Source organism: Balearica regulorum, chromosome 3 (genome assembly GCF_011004875.1).
Source record: "Balearica regulorum gibbericeps isolate bBalReg1 chromosome 3, bBalReg1.pri, whole genome shotgun sequence".
Taxonomy (NCBI): domain Eukaryota; kingdom Metazoa; phylum Chordata; class Aves; order Gruiformes; family Gruidae; genus Balearica; species Balearica regulorum.
The window spans coordinates 106,312,198-106,330,592 of record NC_046186.1 but is presented as its reverse complement, the minus strand read 5'-3'; the positions used below and the strand labels follow the sequence as shown (position 1 = coordinate 106,330,592).

The 18,395-nt window shown below is 45.3% G+C and overlaps 1 protein-coding gene across 1 annotated transcript in view; it reads left to right on the top strand.

Annotated features, from left to right (window-relative positions):
* The first annotated feature begins 3,999 nt into the window (after window positions 1–3,999).
* CAPN8 (calpain 8) overlaps window positions 4,000–18,395 on the top strand; it is a 30,444-nt gene continuing 16,048 nt past the window's right edge. Inside the window, exons 1-6 of the mRNA XM_010311030.2 lie at window positions 4,000–4,449; window positions 7,267–7,336; window positions 14,852–14,970; window positions 16,094–16,227; window positions 16,528–16,696; window positions 17,598–17,681. Of these exons, the coding sequence (XP_010309332.2) occupies window positions 4,213–4,449; window positions 7,267–7,336; window positions 14,852–14,970; window positions 16,094–16,227; window positions 16,528–16,696; window positions 17,598–17,681 (813 nt within the window). The 5' untranslated portion in view covers window positions 4,000–4,212. The remainder of the gene's footprint in view (window positions 4,450–7,266; window positions 7,337–14,851; window positions 14,971–16,093; window positions 16,228–16,527; window positions 16,697–17,597; window positions 17,682–18,395) is intronic.

The following is an 18,395-nucleotide window of genomic DNA, read 5'->3' as shown; positions in this document are numbered from 1 at the left end:
GGAAGTTGTCTGTACCAACAGCCATCTGAACAGCCTACCCACAAAGTCCTCTGCAGCCAGGTAAGTTGACAAGTCAGTCGCTTCCAGCCCAGCAGCAGATGTGGATGTGAGTCCACAGTTAGAGAGAAGGAAGTTCTTTTGAGCACTACAGGAGCCAGTCCCTTGATTTTCTACATACTCCCACGATATGCCTGTTTTCTTTATAGAAAGAAGTGATTTCCACTTGACTGTGAGACCAGTGTAATGCTCTTAGGTAAAACAGCAGCCCCAAGAATAGCTATCCACTACTGTCCCCTTAAAACTAGGCAACTTTAGAAAGAAAAAGAAATTTGACTTTTTCTTGAGCTCTCTGCACACCTGCAGCTCTTCAAAAAAGTCACTAACTCCCACAGTTCGCAAGTAAAGTGGTTTGAGCTGTTGCTGCAGCAGCTCATGCTGGTTGCTGGTAAGGAGCATCCAGCTGCTGCTCACAGCCTGGAGTTCCAGGTGGGATGGGTTTCTCCTTCCCTATGCCCACACTTAGCAGTTGTGAGCAGCTCAGTGCTGCTTTGCCTCACAGCATCCCTCCTTGCTCTCGCTCATCTGCCCCTCACTATACACAGATATCGGGGGAACAACGGGGAGCAAGCAGCCAATTGCCCAGGAAGGGGGAAATGGGGCCACACACCTGCTGGGCCCCTGCTCTCCTCTCCAGGAGCTGCCCTGTCCTCACCAGGATGAAGGTGGCTTCCCAGAGGAAGAGGCTTGCAGCAGCAGTGGTGATGTTTCACAAGAAAAGGAATTGCTTTCCCCTCTGGAGCTGGGATCTGGAGAGGGACTGAGCTTTCCTCGTCAGCGCAAGACTGGCTGCAGCCCTGGCCAATGCAGCAAGAGGTGGCAGAAAGACCTGGGTCATCCTGCAAATGCAGCCACCCTTCCCAGCTCCATATGGTGCTGAACCACCACCCCTGGATCAGCATGGTTGTGTCACGGAGCTTCACACCTGGGGTGCAGGCATTACCGCTGCAGCATGTCACCTTCCTCCTCCTCAGGCACCAACACGTTTCTGGCTTTCATAAAACACATGAGCAGGATCATGGCTAATTTCAGATGCATTTCCCTATAGGGAACCCACCAGGCTGCAGCTTGTAGCAGCCCCTCCCTCCCGAAATATTTAGGTAAAATATTGCAAGCTCTAAAAGAATAATCTTGTAGACAAACGTTTAGGGCCTTTCATAGCTCGCACTTGTCTGCCTATTAATAGCCACGCCATTTTCACAGTAATAGGGCGGGTAGGAGCCCATACATCTAGAACGGGAGAAGGCAAGCTCTCTAAATCAAGCTAATCCCTTTTCACGCTGTAGGGTCTACAATACAGCTAAGCAGCTTTAATTCTCATTAGCAAAGTGCTGCAGTACAGGAGAGCCATTTCATTTCCCTCTAATGCACTACAGCAAAAATGTATCTAGAACTGCCAGATAACTGGCAGTTATTTTCTTCTACAGATTTCCGCAGATATAGAACAGTCTTGATTTCACGGAATTTACAGACCCTTCTTTGAAACCAAGATGATGCTTTTTCCTGGTTTATTTTGTTCTTCCCCATTTTTCTCACTCTCTTGCTATTGTCAAGAAAGGGGGAGAGGGGAAGGAAAGCAGGAAGAGCCAGGCAAAAATACGCAAATCCCAGAAGGAACAAAAATCAGAATAATTGTTATAACTTTTTTTTCTGGTTGCTGTTTCCCTAGGGTTTAATGCCACTTCAGCAGCAGTTTTTGAGAGTCATGGGGAACCTGAAAACTTCCCACCCCCACCCCAATACAACTGTTGTTGCTGTAGTCAACTACACAGTCATCATTTTTCCTCTTCTTTATATCCTCTAGATGGTGCTTTTGTATCACTTTCTACACAAAATAAATTATGTTGCAGCTAATCAAGCTTGGACATTGATTTGAAGTCCTGTACTACAGATCAGTAGGAGCAGAGGGTTGCGGTGGACACAGCGGGTGGGTGGTTACCTGGTCCAAGCCTCTGTCAGAGAAAATGGTTGTCCTTGGCCTTTTCCCAAATGTGAGATACAGGACAGAAAAAAAATCCTATGGTACATTTTACTGGAATTTATGAAGATTAAAATCTGATTGTATTTCCTCTAGGTGTATCACACCTTAACACGCTGGTCATGCACAAGGATTCATCCTTTCTGTGCCTACTCGTGTCCGGTGGCAACTGGAGTTACAGAGCACACAGCATATCAAGTGTATGTCTAAAAAAGTACACGGGAAACAAAAGATTCCTGATGAAAATGACATTTCCCAAATGCCGGAGCACCGTGCTTTTCCATGAACAACGTTGCCAAAGCCTGCAGCTCACAGCAAGCCCAGGAAAAAGGGAGCATGCCTCTGGACCACAGGAACAGAGGAAATTTCAGCACAAGAGGCTGGTGCAGGGGGGGGAAAGAAAGCAGTATTCTGCCTCACGAGCAGAGAAAGTGGATGCCTCTGAGTGTGTCTATTTGTCAGGAAAAAATCCATCCTGGAAAGGAAAAAACCTTCCCCTCAACCCTTTATTATTCCACTCTTCACTCTGGTTCGGTACACAGACACACCTAGAAGTGCTGAAATGTAAGAGATGAAATTCTGGCCATCCTTCTCCTTTACTCAATTTCAACAGTATAAATTTAATTTTGGGATAACCAGTATAGTAATTCCCTCAGCCCAGACTTCTCTACCTGTGCCCACCTAGAATCGACCAAGTAATTTCATTTCCTCTTTTGCATTCACGCTCTTCAAATATTTGCAGACAAGCAACCCGGCTAGCCTCTATTTGGACTCCTTATCTCCACAGGTTTCGATCCTGAAAAATTGTCTCTTCCCTTCCCCACGCCTTCTGTCTAAACTTACCCAAGGGTAGTCAGCAAACATGGTCTCTGGCAAACAAAGTTACTGTTTACCCAGCTCTTAGCTGGACACGCAGTGGGCTTTGCTGGGGAAACCTGGCCATTAAATAGGAAGACAGCAGGGAGCAGCTGTGCTCCATGGAAAATTGCTCCTGCTTCAGTTCCTGAACATACAGACATTTGCAGCCACCTTGCCGGGGAGGCGCGCACCCCTCTGTCACTACAAAATGGGAAGAAACGTGGAGTTTTTCTACTACAAGAACAGGGATCACTAATTTTTTAAGGTCCAAAAAACCTTCTGCACCCAAGGCTTGCTTTTTGGGGTTTGGGTTTTTGTGTGTGTGTGTGGTTTTATTGGTTTTGTTTGCATTTTTTGCTTGTAAACATTTTATATGCAGGAGGCACCACTAAAAGGCTAAATATGATAGCTAACTAGCTGAGATAAGATCCTGGTTTTATAGATGGAGAAGGTACAATGACTTTTGCCCAAGGTCACACTGGAGATGGGGAGCAGGGGTTACCAGCTTGCCTCCTATTTGGTGATATAATGTTCCACTTTTGGCCTGGGTCATGCTCCTGGGTTGTATCCTTGCACCCTGCAGGTCATATGGCTAAGTGGCCATCTCTAGCTCTGTCAAGTTCACACCTTTTATTGCTTATTAATTAATTCATAAAAATCACACTGCTTTGAGGGTAATCTTTTTTGTTTTTTTTTTTTAAAAGATCGTTTATGCCAGAAGTGGGTTCAACTTTTCTACATTTTCCGGGCTTTAAAACCCATTGACATCTCCATAGCCACGTCAGCTGTAGCAGTAGATATCGAGCACCAGGTTTTGTGGCTGCTTTACCCTCCAACAGCACAGTGCCCGATCTCAGAAGGAAGGAAAGGAGTTTTAAACCATCTTCATCTGTATTTTTAAAAGGACTGGTCCTCAAGCCTAGCATTCAGCCCACTGAACGCACACAGTCACTTTCCATGTGTAAACAGGCGTGTCTGCAGCAACATTGGTTTCCCTTGCTCCTGGTTAAAAGTGTATTTTAAAAAGGGGCAGGGAATTCACAAGCTTTTAAGCAAATAATGGGGGAGTAGTACAAGGCAGCGCCCACAGTCCCAGCAGTGCTGGCTGCTGTCCCCGCCAGCTCCCTGCCTGCGTCGCTCGGGTGCATCTCGGGTACATATTTGCACTTCTGGTGCCTCCTCCCTCCAGGGCTGTTGGAGCGTGCAGGGCAGCCCCCGGTTCCACCCGAGCCCGCTGCCTGCCTAGATTCACCTCTTCTCGCCCAGGAGGCGAGGACAGAGCTGTGCCCCACGCCGGGCGGGCAGGCTGGTGGGCAGGCATGGCCAGGGTCGCGGCGAGGCTGTGCCAAGAAAGAGCGGCCGCGGACGGGCTCGGATCCAACAGGAACGCCATCAAGTATTTGAAGCAGGACTACGAAGCCCTGAAGCAGCAGTGCCTGCAGGCTGGCACCCTGTTCAAGGATGAGGAGTTCCCAGCCTGTCCTTCTGCGCTGGGCTACAGGGACCTGGGACCGTACTCCTTCAAAACCCAGGGGATAATCTGGAAGCGCCCCACGGTAAGAGTGGTTTATATCTGCCTGCTTTACTGAGTTCAGATCTAATCAAAGCCCACCTGAACATCCATGCTAAATCAGTGGTGAACCTGAATAGCCACTATTCTTGTATGTTTTGGTTTTTTTCTTCTGTCTTGCTTTACCTCCATAGCTAGCAGAAGCAAGGTTGAAAAGGAGGTGGGGAAAAAAAGAAATCAATATCTTCTAAACCCTTTGTAAAGCAAGGAATCCTATAACTGCTTCATGGTCACCCGCGTCCTCTCTGTCCATCCCAGCTCCACAGAGCTACAAGGCCAGGGTACAATCCAGAGATGGATGCAAATGCCCCATGTATATCCAGACAGAGCGCAGGACACCCCAGGAGATATCGACCATTGATTGGAACAGTACTCACACCACGGTTCTGCCACTGCGCACTTCAGGAAATCAGGCTAATACTTAATTAAAATCCTCTGTGTCGCTTCAAGCCACCTGTAACAGTTAAAGAACAACTGACTGGAACTATTAGTAGCAAAATACATATATCGTATAAATGGCCTTTCATTTAAAAATGGTCATTTTCATCAGGAAAGATTAGATGCTGAATTTTTTTAAACCACAAAATCAGGGTTTCAGAGATTTTAATGCACTTTCATTTTTCAGTCATTTTTTCTCAGTCCCTACTTTGCTCCTCCTCTGTCATTTTGCCCCTCCTTGCAACATCAAGAACAATTGAAAAAGGGGAAGGACGGAAAACCGCCCAAACAACTTTCCTTCTTCTGATAGGGGAAAGGAGAACGAGAGAAGAAGGGAAAATTTCAAGGCTTCAATTTTTATTATTTTTTCACCTGAAAAGTGAGAAATGGAAACTTGCAGGATCAATAACTCCAAGTTTCTACCCTGGCGACCCTGTTTGTCCATCAGCGCCTCACTCCGGCACCTGAATGTTTCAGCAGCAAGTACTGTGGATGTATCTCTTGGGTTTGCCTACCCTGGGAGAACAGCAGCCTTAGAAGCCTCATTAAATCATACTTTGGTTCCTGATGCAAGAACAACGTTGTCCCCACCACAGGCAGATTCACAAGCACAGTGCGGTCAGGAATGACCGAGGGGTGAAATCCAGCAGGGTTAAATGTTGCAGCCCTGCCTGCCAGAGACCTGCCCGCCTGGGACCCCTCTGCCCCCCCCCAGCGCTCAGCAGAGACACGAGCAGTTTATGGACATGTAACCCACAAGGAACAGGACCCACTGGCTTATCCCTGTGGACGGGGCAGAGCCCAGCCCCGCTGCAAGGTGGCACAAGCACACGTGCTGGGGACAATCTCTGCTCTCCTGTGAGGAACCTCGATCTGACCTGCTTTTATGGATGGCAGAGGACTCCTGTCAGAGGTCTCAGCCCTGCTCATTTCTTGGACTTTTTCAGCCGGCCCACAGGTTTCCATCTGCAAACTCTGCCCACGATTGCAGGGATGGGATCGCTGTCATCTGAAACAGGCAGCGGGACTCAGCAGGCAATCTGGAGGAGACCTGCTGGAGAAATGCCCTCTGCAAAATAAATATCCACTGCTAGGGTCATCCCCCCCAGGTTGTGACCGCTGGTTTGCAGACAGTGAGTGTTAGACACTCTGCCATCACAGACTTGTCTTCTGATTTCAACAGTGGGTTTCTAGAAAGAGAGAAGGTGGAAATGCAGTTGTGCGAAAGGTGTATGTGGCACTTGGCAGTGGCTCAGAAGGGACAGGTGTCTAGGTGAGTAATAAGTCATACGCAGCCAACTGCCACCAGGTGCACCGCTTTGGAGGGAGGAGAGAAAAAAAAACCATACAAAATCTTTTCTGTGTGATGGGTAACCTACTCCTGTCTCCTGTCCGCTGAGACAGCTGCGAGGCAGCTGACCAGCTGGATAACAACAGAAGCAAAAAGAACGTAGCTGAGATCACAACTATTGCAAGAGGAGATTCACAAACTGGCTCTTCATCACACGCACATGAAGTCCTGGGTTGTCCCTGCCTCCATGGCTCAAAGCTGACAACTGCTGCTCTCTGGGAGAGCTGGCGACTGCCTAAGCCTTCCTCAACACTGGTGGCCAAATTGGGCTTCCTATAAACTGCCCCTTGATGCCAACCAGAAGCTGGCAGTTGGTTGGACTCAATGATCTTAAGGGTCTTTTCCAATCTAAATGATTCTGTGATTCATGGAAAATGCTCGGGGAAAAAAAGGAAGGCTTTTGTCCCTAGAGAGACAATATTAACTTCCCACCATAGGGCATGAACTGTTGGAGGGCTCAGAGTTGGGATAGGAGGGACAGTCATTGCCATAACCTACTTGGCTGGCCCCAAAGGGCCAGGAAGAAAGGGGGGGTTGCTAATAAATGCGTTTGCGTGGTTGGCCTCCCAGGAAGCAAGGTTGGGGTGGGAGAACATCCTCCATGACAGTAAAAACTCAGCAGAGGTCCAGTGCCAGAGCCAGCAGCGACAAACACAAACTCATTTGCACTGCTTGAGCCAAACCCAGAGCAAGATAAAATAAGATGTAAATGCTGAGGTTGAATTTTTCACCTCTGTCCCCACAGTAGCAAAAGTTCTCGCTAATGTTACTGACAGTCTCAAGTAGCAAAGGGCTTCAGGATTTGCCTCAAAAAAAAAATAATACATGCAGTCTTCAATTTAATAAGGCAATATTGTTCTGACACCACGTTATATCAGACAGAGGACAAAGGATATATTTTTTAAGAAATGTTGAAAGTGTTTAATATTTTTTGAACATTGAAACAAGGAACAAGAAACAGGAACTTTTCAGACCATAAAGGATGATGTATGCTTTGAAAATGTGTCTTTCCAGGAGTTATGTGCCAACCCTCAGTTTATAATTGGAGGAGCTACTCGAACAGATGTCTGCCAAGGAGAGCTGGGTACGTATAGCGCTTCTGAATTTTGCTTTGGAAGAAGAAAAAAAATTAAAAAGCAGCTTCATTTAAAAATTCCTCATACACAGACCATTTTATTGGCTTTCTCTCAGACATAGTATGGAGAGAGGCAGATGCCCAAGAAGGGAACTCACGCACCAGCATTGCTGCATGAGAGAGTACATACGGGCTTGTAAGAGCTACGTCAAACCTTGGAGACACCAAACTGTCTCCTGGAGGTAGGAGCAGAGCAGGAACTGTTTTAGTACAGGGGCTGAGGCTATGACGTGCCGTTTCATGCCAGGCAGGATGGCCCATCTGCTTGCAGGCACAAGTGAGAAACAAGGACCATGTTGTAAAAAAATGAATGGAGCACGTAAACTTTGTAATACCATCCACAGCAAGCAAATTCTTCCAAGCCCTTCATGATGAATGATCCTTCTGCTTGCACAGCGTTTGGTGTAGGGCTGCGAGCAGGGACAGGAGCGACCAGGCACCAGCCACGCTGTGCAAACGCAGCCAAAAAAGGCAGTGTTGCTCAGCTCCCCAAAATTAGGGCCTGACGCTGATAAGACGTCCCTCAGATAGCACTCATCCTCTCCTGGACATCCATCATAGAATAACTTTCTGACCCATTTTTCTCCAATGCTTGCCACTGTCTAAACAGAGCTCCTATGCAAGTGGCTTCGAATAACTGCTGCAGCAGTCACCTTCCCTGTCTGCCTCGCTGATAAGATCCAGCTCCAGAAGACAGCAGCAGCAACCTCTCCTGACTACATATAGAGGCGAGAAGGCTGAAACTCTTGTAATGAGAATTTGATAGATTAGACACAGAGAAATCAACCTTTCTCCCTCCTGCGCTGCTTACCGCAGTATTCCTGACCTTACTGGTCTTCTAGCCCATCCATTGTGCAAATGAGATTCAAACAATTTCTGCAAGTCATTGGCAATAAATAATAGGAATGCTGGTCCTGTAAACACAGCACCATTAAAGCAATTGCTAAAAAATTCCCTGGTGTGTAGGCCTGTGCTCCAAATGCTAAAAATAAGATGCCCAATCATATACTTGCTCCAGGATATTTATTCGGTGGATGCTGGAACAGAGTATGGGGCAATCACTTACTGTATTTTAAGAGAATGGTTCAGATAAGTAATAAAAACAACATTTCTTGTCACCTCCAATTTGGGAAGTTTCTGTAAGACAAACGAAAAAAATAAAGATCATATGCCTGAAGTAAAACCTCATTTTCCTTGACAGTTTACAAGCTAAAGGACTGAAGAATATTACCTGCCCTTAAACTAGAAGAGGTCAATGCATTATTTGTGTTAAGCCCAGAAACCAAATGCAAATGCTCTGAGCCACTTTTTATTTCTGTCACCTCCTGAACGTCTCTCTGGAGTCCCAGTCCTTTGTGCTAAATGGGCTTTCATTAGAGAGCAGTGCCAAAATCTATCAAGTAGTAGTAACAGCAGAACTGGACCCAAAAAACTCCTGTGCATCTGGGGATGGTGCCTGGCTCTGGGCTTTCCCAAGCCAGCCTTCGCTGGGCAGTCCCCCAAGTGCTAGTCCTGAAAGCTACCTCTAAACCTAGAAGAAAAGCCCCAAAATCCAATTTTGCTTTTGTTAGGAGCTTCCTTTTATCCCCCCCCCCCCCCCCCCAAAAAAAAAGATATAAAATAATCGAAGATAATCTAGTTTTTTTCTGCAAGGTTGCTTACAATTGCTTCTACACACACTGACCCTTCACAAAAATAAACTTCAGAATATAGGCCTGGGTACTTCCCTTTTAGCATTCAGGTATTTGCTTTACATCTCTGAGGCATAATATGCTTTTTTAGTATTTGATCCAATATCTTGAATATCAAAGTCCTTGCTACTAAAGCCCTCATGTAAAACACTTCTATTGAAACAGACCCTGATTACATATTTACAGAAGCCACGTATGTGACCTGTTAACAAGTCCTTTAGGGAAACAGAGCCTATTTTTAATAATCTTCTCTGACATGTTTCTTTTCTTTTAAAAATAACACTGCAGGTCTGGGTTTATATGAACAAAAGGAACAAGAAAACTCAGAGTTAGTCTCACTCCATTAAACTTATTTCTTTGACAAAAGCATAAGCTAGATGAATATCAGCTTGGGAAGTTTGATGGGAACTTGAAAGACTTGAAATATTTTAAACGTTCTTTGAACCATATCTTTTTGATAGCCTAGTAACAACTTGAAACGCAGTCACATAGTCTTAGTTATTAAAGGTGATTTATGAAGTTTTCTTGCAGCTATCTGAATAAGTTAACCCCAGACTTGCATAAGGTCTTAAGAAGCAAGCGGCATATATTTAATTCAAAGAATATGAAACATACTCAAATCCTCTCAGTTTAACATTAGCTTTCCAGATACTGCACTGTTTCTATCCATGGGTCGCCTTTTCTTCCGAAGGCTGGGAGGGTGCTCCGGGCACTGCCACTTCCTCGGCCTGGGCTGTCAGCTGGAGAAGTTCCCTGAAGCCAACGCAGATGCACCAGTTCACACCAGTTGAGGAGTCCACCCCATGCGTGCTTTGTGCGTGTCTTGTCTTACGGGCAGAGTTGAGAAGATTAAGGGTAGATTGGAGAACAAACTGAAGGCCGACAGCTCTGACATAGACCTCCCCATAGGCAGGGGAGTGCTTAATAGTCCTAGGTTTGTTCACTTATTTTGCTACAGATATTAATATATGGCCCTTCTGATGTTCAGTCCCATGGGTCCAGGGGTATTGGAGATCCTTGTTCTAGCAGAGATATCCCCTAGATCTCAAAAAATACGTTCACTGACAACTCTGAGACCCCAAAGAGAAAAAAGCCTGTTCCTTTGCTGGGTGCTCCTTTGCCTTTCTGTACACAGCTGCAGAGCTCAATTCATTTCCATAGAAAACTTTAGGAAGCCTTCTTTAGAAATCTCAAAGCAGGAACAGCCTGCACTGCCAGAAATTGTAAAGCTAGCGGGTCAGTGCTTCCTTGATGTCTGGTAGGATGCCCCAGGTACTACGAGCTCTGAAGAAGAGTTTCCAGCAGAGACTAAAGCTGAGAGTCCAGTCTGCTTGACAAACCGGGAAGCAAGAGCCACAGCATTGTATTTGGATCCCTTCTTAACTCCAGGCGTTGCTGAAATAGCAATAAGCCAGAGCACAGTCAGGACAGAAATGCGTCTGTACTGTCCAGTTAGACCTTGGAACCAGACACTTGGACTTTTGGCTTAAACTCACCATCACTAGGTCAATGAAGAGTTTAGATGCTCTGTGTCTAGACACTTTGATGGTAGCTAAACAGAAACTGAGTACGGCTCTATAGCAACTGAAACTAATCAAATTTCTCATTTATTTTATGGCCTCTGCGAGTGCAGCGTGCTTGGGTAAACATCATCAATATAGAGGAGTCGCTCAGCTCCCAGGTCACCAAGGATTCAGTATTCTCTGCAGCAATTCGATTATCTCTGTAAACCAGGAGGTGCCCGCGTAGCAGGGAGAACACAAGCCATCTCAGTACATCTGTGAGCAGCAAGTGATTTTATTTCAAGCACACTAACAGTCAAAGTAATTCTCCAAGATCGTGTGTGTGTGTGTGTGTGTGTATACATACAGACATACAGAGCTAGGGAGCTAGGCACAGCTAGGCTTCATCTTTATCCTTTCCACCACAAACTCCTCAGAACTGCACTTTACCAACATTACAAATGACTTCAGATCTCGGAATCAAGCTAGCTTCTTTTTAGCACATTCAGCAGCAGCGGTAAACACTGTAATTGGCACTTGTCTGAAACTTTTGTTCATTAAATATGAGATTGAGCAGAAAGCAGTGCATGTGCCCATAGGTGATTTAGCCTTGCAGGGCTAATGCTGAGAAGACTCTTTTAAAATTTACTTTTATAAGCTAAAAGGCTACAGCTTCAAATGTATACAGTGAGCAGAAATGCTTTTTGATACTGTCATTTTTCCAACTATAACTGTATTGGAAATACATTCTAATTAAATATTTAATTCTTTGGCCAATTGGCCTCATTTCCTCTCCCTCCAAAAATTCACTTTTTAGGAAGGGAATCAAATAGCTTCCTCACACTTTAAAAGATGACTTATAACCTGCAGCTTGATCAGGACAAGTTTGAGTGGTCCTGCATACGCCACCTTTCTAAGGAGCTTGTGCTGTTCCACTATCCTGTAGGCACAAACAAAACACTGAAATTTGCTGCCGGCAAAAAGATGTTGAACTTTCAAAAAAGGAACATGTACCATCAACTTCTACTTTTTTAAAACTAGTAAGACATTATCCAGTAGGGCTGCAAAACCTGGCTGGGATCCCATTGTGGTGTACAAGAAGATAAGAGGCAACCTGTGCAGTTTAGGCTTCATCTTGGAAGGTCCTTGGTACAAACAGGTTCCTGCACCCTCTTTAATTTGTCTTAGAGCCAATATCACAGGAACCTGAATGTAATGCATCGCCTGTATATAGGATGGCCCCAAACCGTCTGCATCTAGGCACCCCATGCAAACCTTCCTTTTTATCAAGTTACCGCACAGCGGCCAATTCCCAGCTGGTTCCTTTCGGAGGGCACAGTTGATATTTGTCCAGCCACAAGCTTAGCCAAAGATATTAGGCCCCCAAGTAAGGTTTAGAGCTAGGACTCTGCATTGCTCAAGGCGGGCATGGCTATTTTTAACGTCAAGTTCACCACTGCAATTCTTCCAACACAATTCTTTCCACACATGCTCTGAGCAGACTCGCTCCTAGCGCTTCCCTGGAAGGTTAGAGCGCACCGTGTGTTTGCGGGAGGCAGAAGTGCCAATGCCAATGTCAGTCACTCTCCCAGATGCTAAGAAGTTAATTCATACCATAAGATAGCTGTAAAAGATTTCACGCTGCATTTGGCATCTTATGGGGTTGAGATTCCGAAATTGTTTAGTTCTGAGTCAGGGAAGTAAATAATGTATTTAAGAAAACCCCTCTCATTTCACTGATTCTTCTGCCTAATTGCGCATCAAACATACAGCATCCTCAGCAAAGCCCAGAGTAGTTTCCCCTTCACTGGCTGTAAAAACCTGGTCTGGACCAGGAAGGGGAAACCCTTCCAGACATTGCACATCAGGACACCACAAACTTGTCACTGCTGCAGACCTTCTGTGGTCTCACCAGGGGTGGAGGGACACAACAGGTCCACCAGGACCCCTTCCACCCTGCCACCTTCTCAGAAATACTCTTCTGTGCTTCACAGCATGCCAGGAAAAGACAGGGCAGCAGAAAAATCTGGGGTAGTTGAAAAAAATGAGGGCTTCAGTTCTAACTTTGTAAGACTTTTCATCTTCTTCCTCTGAAGAGCCATTCCCCAGACTTATCACCGTTATTTCTACCTCTCCAGGTAAAAGCAGAAATTATAACAACATAAGGCATACACCTGTACCAAGGAAAGCCTCAAAGAAATATGCAAGGAGATCTGAGTGTTCTCAGCCTTGTTTTTTCCTGCATCTACATTTTCTTGGGAGAGAAGGTTCTTAAAACCGTTTTCCCCCCATCTTGTGCTCTCGTAATTTTGCTTATTTTATACGTAGGTACCTGAGGCTGGGAGGAACCTTCCTGGCCAGTGAGTTGAGCCCTCTCCCACAGTATGCAAAATAATTTGTAAAATACTTAGGTTGAAGGTAAGCTTGAGAAGGTTTTTGCTCATAGTTGTTCTAGAGGCTGAAGCTTTTGGACTCTCTCTTCCATATGCACAGCAGCAACTTTTTCCTATTTCCAGTTTTATTTTAATTTATCTTCTCTTCTGCAAAGGAAATCTTACATTTCAAGTAAGAGCTCTTGGCTCAAACAGCTTTTCTGCAAAGTATCATTTAACCTGCTTCACACTTCCTCTTCAAACTTGACTTGTGTAGGATGAGCAGTGCAATTTTTTTGAACCTTTTCTCATAAGAAATGCAGGTGGATGGGGAGAAGCAGGTGATCCAGCCATTTTCTACCCCCTTCCAGCTTGAATGCTCCTGGGGGAAGGCTCAAGCAGCACCTCATACACTAATACTAGGTTTTGCCTCCTCGTTGGAAATGCCTGGGCTGGCACATGGGTTATATCACACATTTGCAATCAGCCAGCTTAGGTGGTCACAGGTCATCACACCAGGAGCACTTCTTTACAGGTGTTTCTCAAGTCACTGCTTGCCTCACTGGGAAGAGCTGTTTCTTGCTCAGCTCGTAGGAGGCATCTGGGTACCTCCCAGCGGGGTACAGGCAGTGGAGAGCACACAGCAACAGGCAAGTCCCCATATCTTACCTTTACAGTTATATTCATCATGGCACTAAATCATAAAGCCCAAGTCAAAATAAAGACTTAACTGCTGCTCTAAGACACTAAATCATGCCACAGATTAAATTTTTTCCTCAATTGCTCTGTTAGCTTATTTCCACTGATGCAAGATCTGTTATGCCAATTCCTTCTGCAGAATATGCACCTGCACAAAGAAACTATGTCTTGGCACAGATAATCCACAGGGAACCAGGAAAGCGTTAGTACCTTCAGAGCAGCTTTGTTTTCCTAGACTTTCTGCACACCTCAGAAATAGCACAGAACCACAAAAGTTCTTCCTACTCTTTGCAGTATGCAAATACTGTAACATCCCCATGAGTCACTGAGTTTCCCAGGGGTGCTACCTTTGGTGCGATAGACTCTTCCACTTACCCAACCTCCAAACCACGACACACAGGTAACCAACCCAGCAAACAGCTCCAGCTGCGAGATACCCAGCCTCCAGCAAGGGCTGGGCATGCCCATCCTTTCTGGGATAAGGAGTGGGCCAGAGACAGGACTCACCTCCTTGCAGAGTTCCCAGGAGACTTCAGCTTCCATCAGACTCATGGGCAAATCTGTAGCAATAGCCCTAAAGTGCTGGTTCAAATTCAGACCTTCAAAGAAAGGGCTAAAAAGTAAGAGCCACCCAAATGTTCCTACTATCCATCAAGTCTTCTCCAAAAGGTAGGCATGGAAGTCCCACCACCCTTCTATCAACCCAGAGCTTTTGCCTTCTTCTGAACACCTTTTAAGCCCTTGTCACTCCCAGGTGTGGTGACTTGGGTCTAGTTAAAGTACTGCTGTACTGCCCAGCCAGGGTTTGCAACCCACATACCCTCAAATGCTTTCTCCCTCTGCCTATGTTCTTGGCCTCCTGAGGGCATTAACAAGCTTAGATAAAGCAGCCTGCTTTCACAGCTTCGTTAAAAAATCAAAATAGCAAAGTCCAAACTAGACCATTGAAATTGCCAGCGTGATCGGCCTCAGAGGCCCCAGGATACCTATGTGGTCTGGGTGAGTGGAAAATGAGCAAAAAAGATAAATAACACAAAACAAGAATGGATTGCTGAACCAATACTGAGTCTGGCAGGACCTTGCAAAGCACTTAATGCTGGTATTTTAGTCTAGGTGGGAGCATGGCATAATGTAAGGATCAGCTAGGCAAAACACTATTTGTTAATGAGCTTTTCTGCCTTGTAATGCATGTGTTTTTAGGTGATTGCTGGCTCCTAGCTGCCATTGCATCTCTCACTTTGAATCCAGATGTTCTGTACCGTGTTGTTCCCAAGGATCAGAGTTTCCAGAAGGACTATGCTGGGATCTTTCATTTCCAGGTACCTATATGATCAAAATATTGAGAATAAAAGAGGAAAATGCTAGTATTTAGCTAAAGGTTTTTTATGTTTGGCACAGGCTAAATATTCAAGAATTACAGTGTGTAAGTGAAATTGGTGGGGGGTAAGGAGAGAAGAAAAAAAGAACAGAGTTAAATAACATTAAACAACACCTGCTCACTGGTGAAGTTCTGCTGTCTTACACCTGATAGGGCTCTAGTGAGTTACACAGGTTTTGTAAACCGAGCCAAACCATCACGCCACGCGAGTCAAGCCAAGCTCTGTCGCTGCCAAATACCAGGAGTGAATTCATGCTGATGTGGTTCCTCCTCCTTCCCTTCCCTCCCCACCGCTTTGTCTGGGCTTCTGTGCCTGCAGACCTGGCATGTTGGGACTGAACCAGCCTGCTTCGACTAGAAGTCAAGCTCAGGTGTGAGCAGTGTGGATTCATCCTGCAAAGCTAAAGGAGGTGTTTTGGTGAGGAGAGATATTATAGAGCACATTACCTATCCCTTTCACCAGCTCACCTCAGCAGAGGGGTTATTATGTAAATTATCTTTTTTCCTTTCCTTTCAGGACTGCATCAAATTCTAGATTAAATGTTTCAAGTGCCCAGGCAAAAAAATAGTGTTAGCAATGTTTCACACATTTTACAATATTTTCAGAAGGGATTAACACTGTTGAGTGCTTCCTCTTTGGGTGACCTCTCCTTGCAGCATTTTTATAGGGTCTTTTTTTTTTTTTTCCAATGGATTGGGTCTTAAAAGAGTAGACAAGAAAAGACTTCAGAGTATCCCATCTGCGGGCTAGCTTTCTGGATTCTTCCCCATGTAAGCTGTGCATGGAGCACAGACAGTGTTCCAGATGTTACGTGCAAGAAGTTGCTGTTAATATTACCTATCAGCAAAACTTTAATACAGCATTAAGAAGCCTGCTCAGCACTTCACAGGGATGGGAAGAGTTTGCCTCTGCTACAAGGGAGAGGAATCCAACATGGCAATGAAACCTTACAGTGACTTATCCAGGGAGAACTGATGACAGGTGAAGGGTTAGGAAGATCGTAGTGCAGCGCTATAATGTGCACACAAGCCCTCATCACCTTTTCCTTTCTTCTTTTCGTCAGTTCTGGCAGTACGGGGAGTGGGTGGACGTCGTGGTGGATGACAGGTTGCCCACCAAGAACGGGAAGCTGCTCTTTGTGCACTCGGAGGAAGGCAATGAGTTCTGGAGCGCGCTGCTGGAGAAGGCCTACGCCAAGTACGGTGGCTAAGCAGGAGGCAGCACTCCTGCGTGTGCAGAAGTTGACTGCGCAGGTGGTTGTGGTGTTAAACACAATGCACTTCACTTGAGTGTAGCCTCCCTTCCCCCCACCTTTTACAGTTTCCTCTAGGTCTATAAAGGGTATTGTCAATTGTCTGTTTTTAATGGTATTTACTTCTGGTGCCCCAGGTCACACTGATGATCACACAGACTGAGGGATGCTAAATTATAAACCCTTCTTTCTGCAGTGCCAATGCTTGCAGGTGGAGATGGCCCCTCTTGTCATTTCCCCCACAGGTTGAACGGCTCTTATGAAGCTCTCACAGGAGGGTCCACTATGGAGGGCTTTGAGGATTTTACTGGAGGCATCTCCGAGTCCTATGAGCTGCGGAAGGCTCCTTCGAACCTGTACCAGATCATCCAGAAGGCTCTGAGAGCTGGGTCGCTGCTTGGCTGTTCCATTGATGTAAGAAACTGCGGCTGCTTTGCTCTCCTCACTCCTCAGGGCTCTGGTCCATACTGTAACAAAAGCTCAGACCAATGTTAGATGTAGGTAGGAAGGTCTGAATTAAAAGCAAACTACAATTAATGGGAGACTTTTATTGATTTCAGTTATAAAAACTTCAAATGAGATTCTAAATAACCAACTCTCGTCATGCCTCCCTTTTTACAAGACAGCCTGTGATGATACTTTGAGCCATGAACTAGGGACTGGTCTTCCTGAATTCCATTTTCATTCTCTGCGTTCTGTGAATGAGAATTTCTCCTTCAAATTGTGTGTAATTTCAGCTCCAGACACTCAACTGCCAGAGACAAACTCTTTGCAACACTTTGTTGTTGCCTGTACTCTGATTCTGGCTTTGGTTTTCAATCCTAAAGATTATTGACACCTGTAACACAAACTCTCTCAAGTTACAGATGATGTTTGTACATGTTTTGGAAACTCCATGCCTTGCACATCCTGTTTCATTATCTTGTTTGAAATCCTGGTTCATGGCATATCGGATTACCAGAATTCAAATTTTGATATGTCAGATCTCAATGGAGGCAGGCTAGAGCTGAGTTCACGTGAACATGTCTTTGCAGGTGTCTGGGTCTGTTACCTGAACTGAGAATTGGATTTAGATTTAGATTTCATTGTACATTCTTGAATCTCTGCTGTGCTAGGACTGCATATTTAGGGGTATGAAGCTGTGGAGGTGAACTTCTGCTGTGGATCTCACCTCTGTTTAATACACTTTGCACCAGGAATATTGATATTCATTGTGCATACCACTTTGGATATCTTCCCCCATATTAATTTGTTCATGAAAGCTGTGTTCGTACACAATATATAGTCCTAATTGTATATACTTTTATTGCCCCAGATAACTACTGCAGCTGAAATAGAAGCAATCACAAGTCTGAAGCTGGTAAAGGGACACGCTTACTCTATCACTGGAGCAGAAGAGGTAAGCCAGCCTCTCCAGGACCATCACACAAATCAGCTTAAGGTTGCAATATTGCGGTGCCTTCGACTTTCTGATGTCTTTCTGTGACTGACCAAATAAAAATGTTGCAAACTTATGCAGCCTCTTACAGAAAAAGAAAGTACCTGTAGTACTTAGCCAGGTCGGAAGCCCTGTACTTGCAGTTATATAGAGTACTGTGCAGTCTGCAACTTGCATTCTACCACCAGACTGGAACACGAAAGGTAAAGGTGGGCCAAGCTGTTACCGAAATGGAGGGTATGGAAAGGCGAAACAGGAGAGGAGGCAGCCGTTTCCCCACGTGTTCGTAGTGAATGAGGTGGGACCGTGTACTTTGCCATTCAACGCTAATGGGAAAGGAGTAAGAGCCTCTTTCACGAACTTCTCTGTTAGTCTCACCTTCACAGCGAGCCCTAGATACTCCTGCTCCTCTGAACCTGGAGTCGTTACAGAGGTGTCCGTGCCAAATAACCTGGCTGTGTTGTGCGTTGTCTCCTGCTTTTGAGGATGTAGATATGCTGCTGTTTTGTAGCTGATGTTTTTCCTTGCAGGTTTCTGTCATTATATGAAATGGTGAGCGCTGCAGCTAATGGCTCACTTGGTGGCACAGGATAATGTAGAATAAGGGTGGAAGGCATCTAGGTATCTTTTAACTATTGCAAATTGTAATGGAGTGCATCACTCAAGTACAAATCG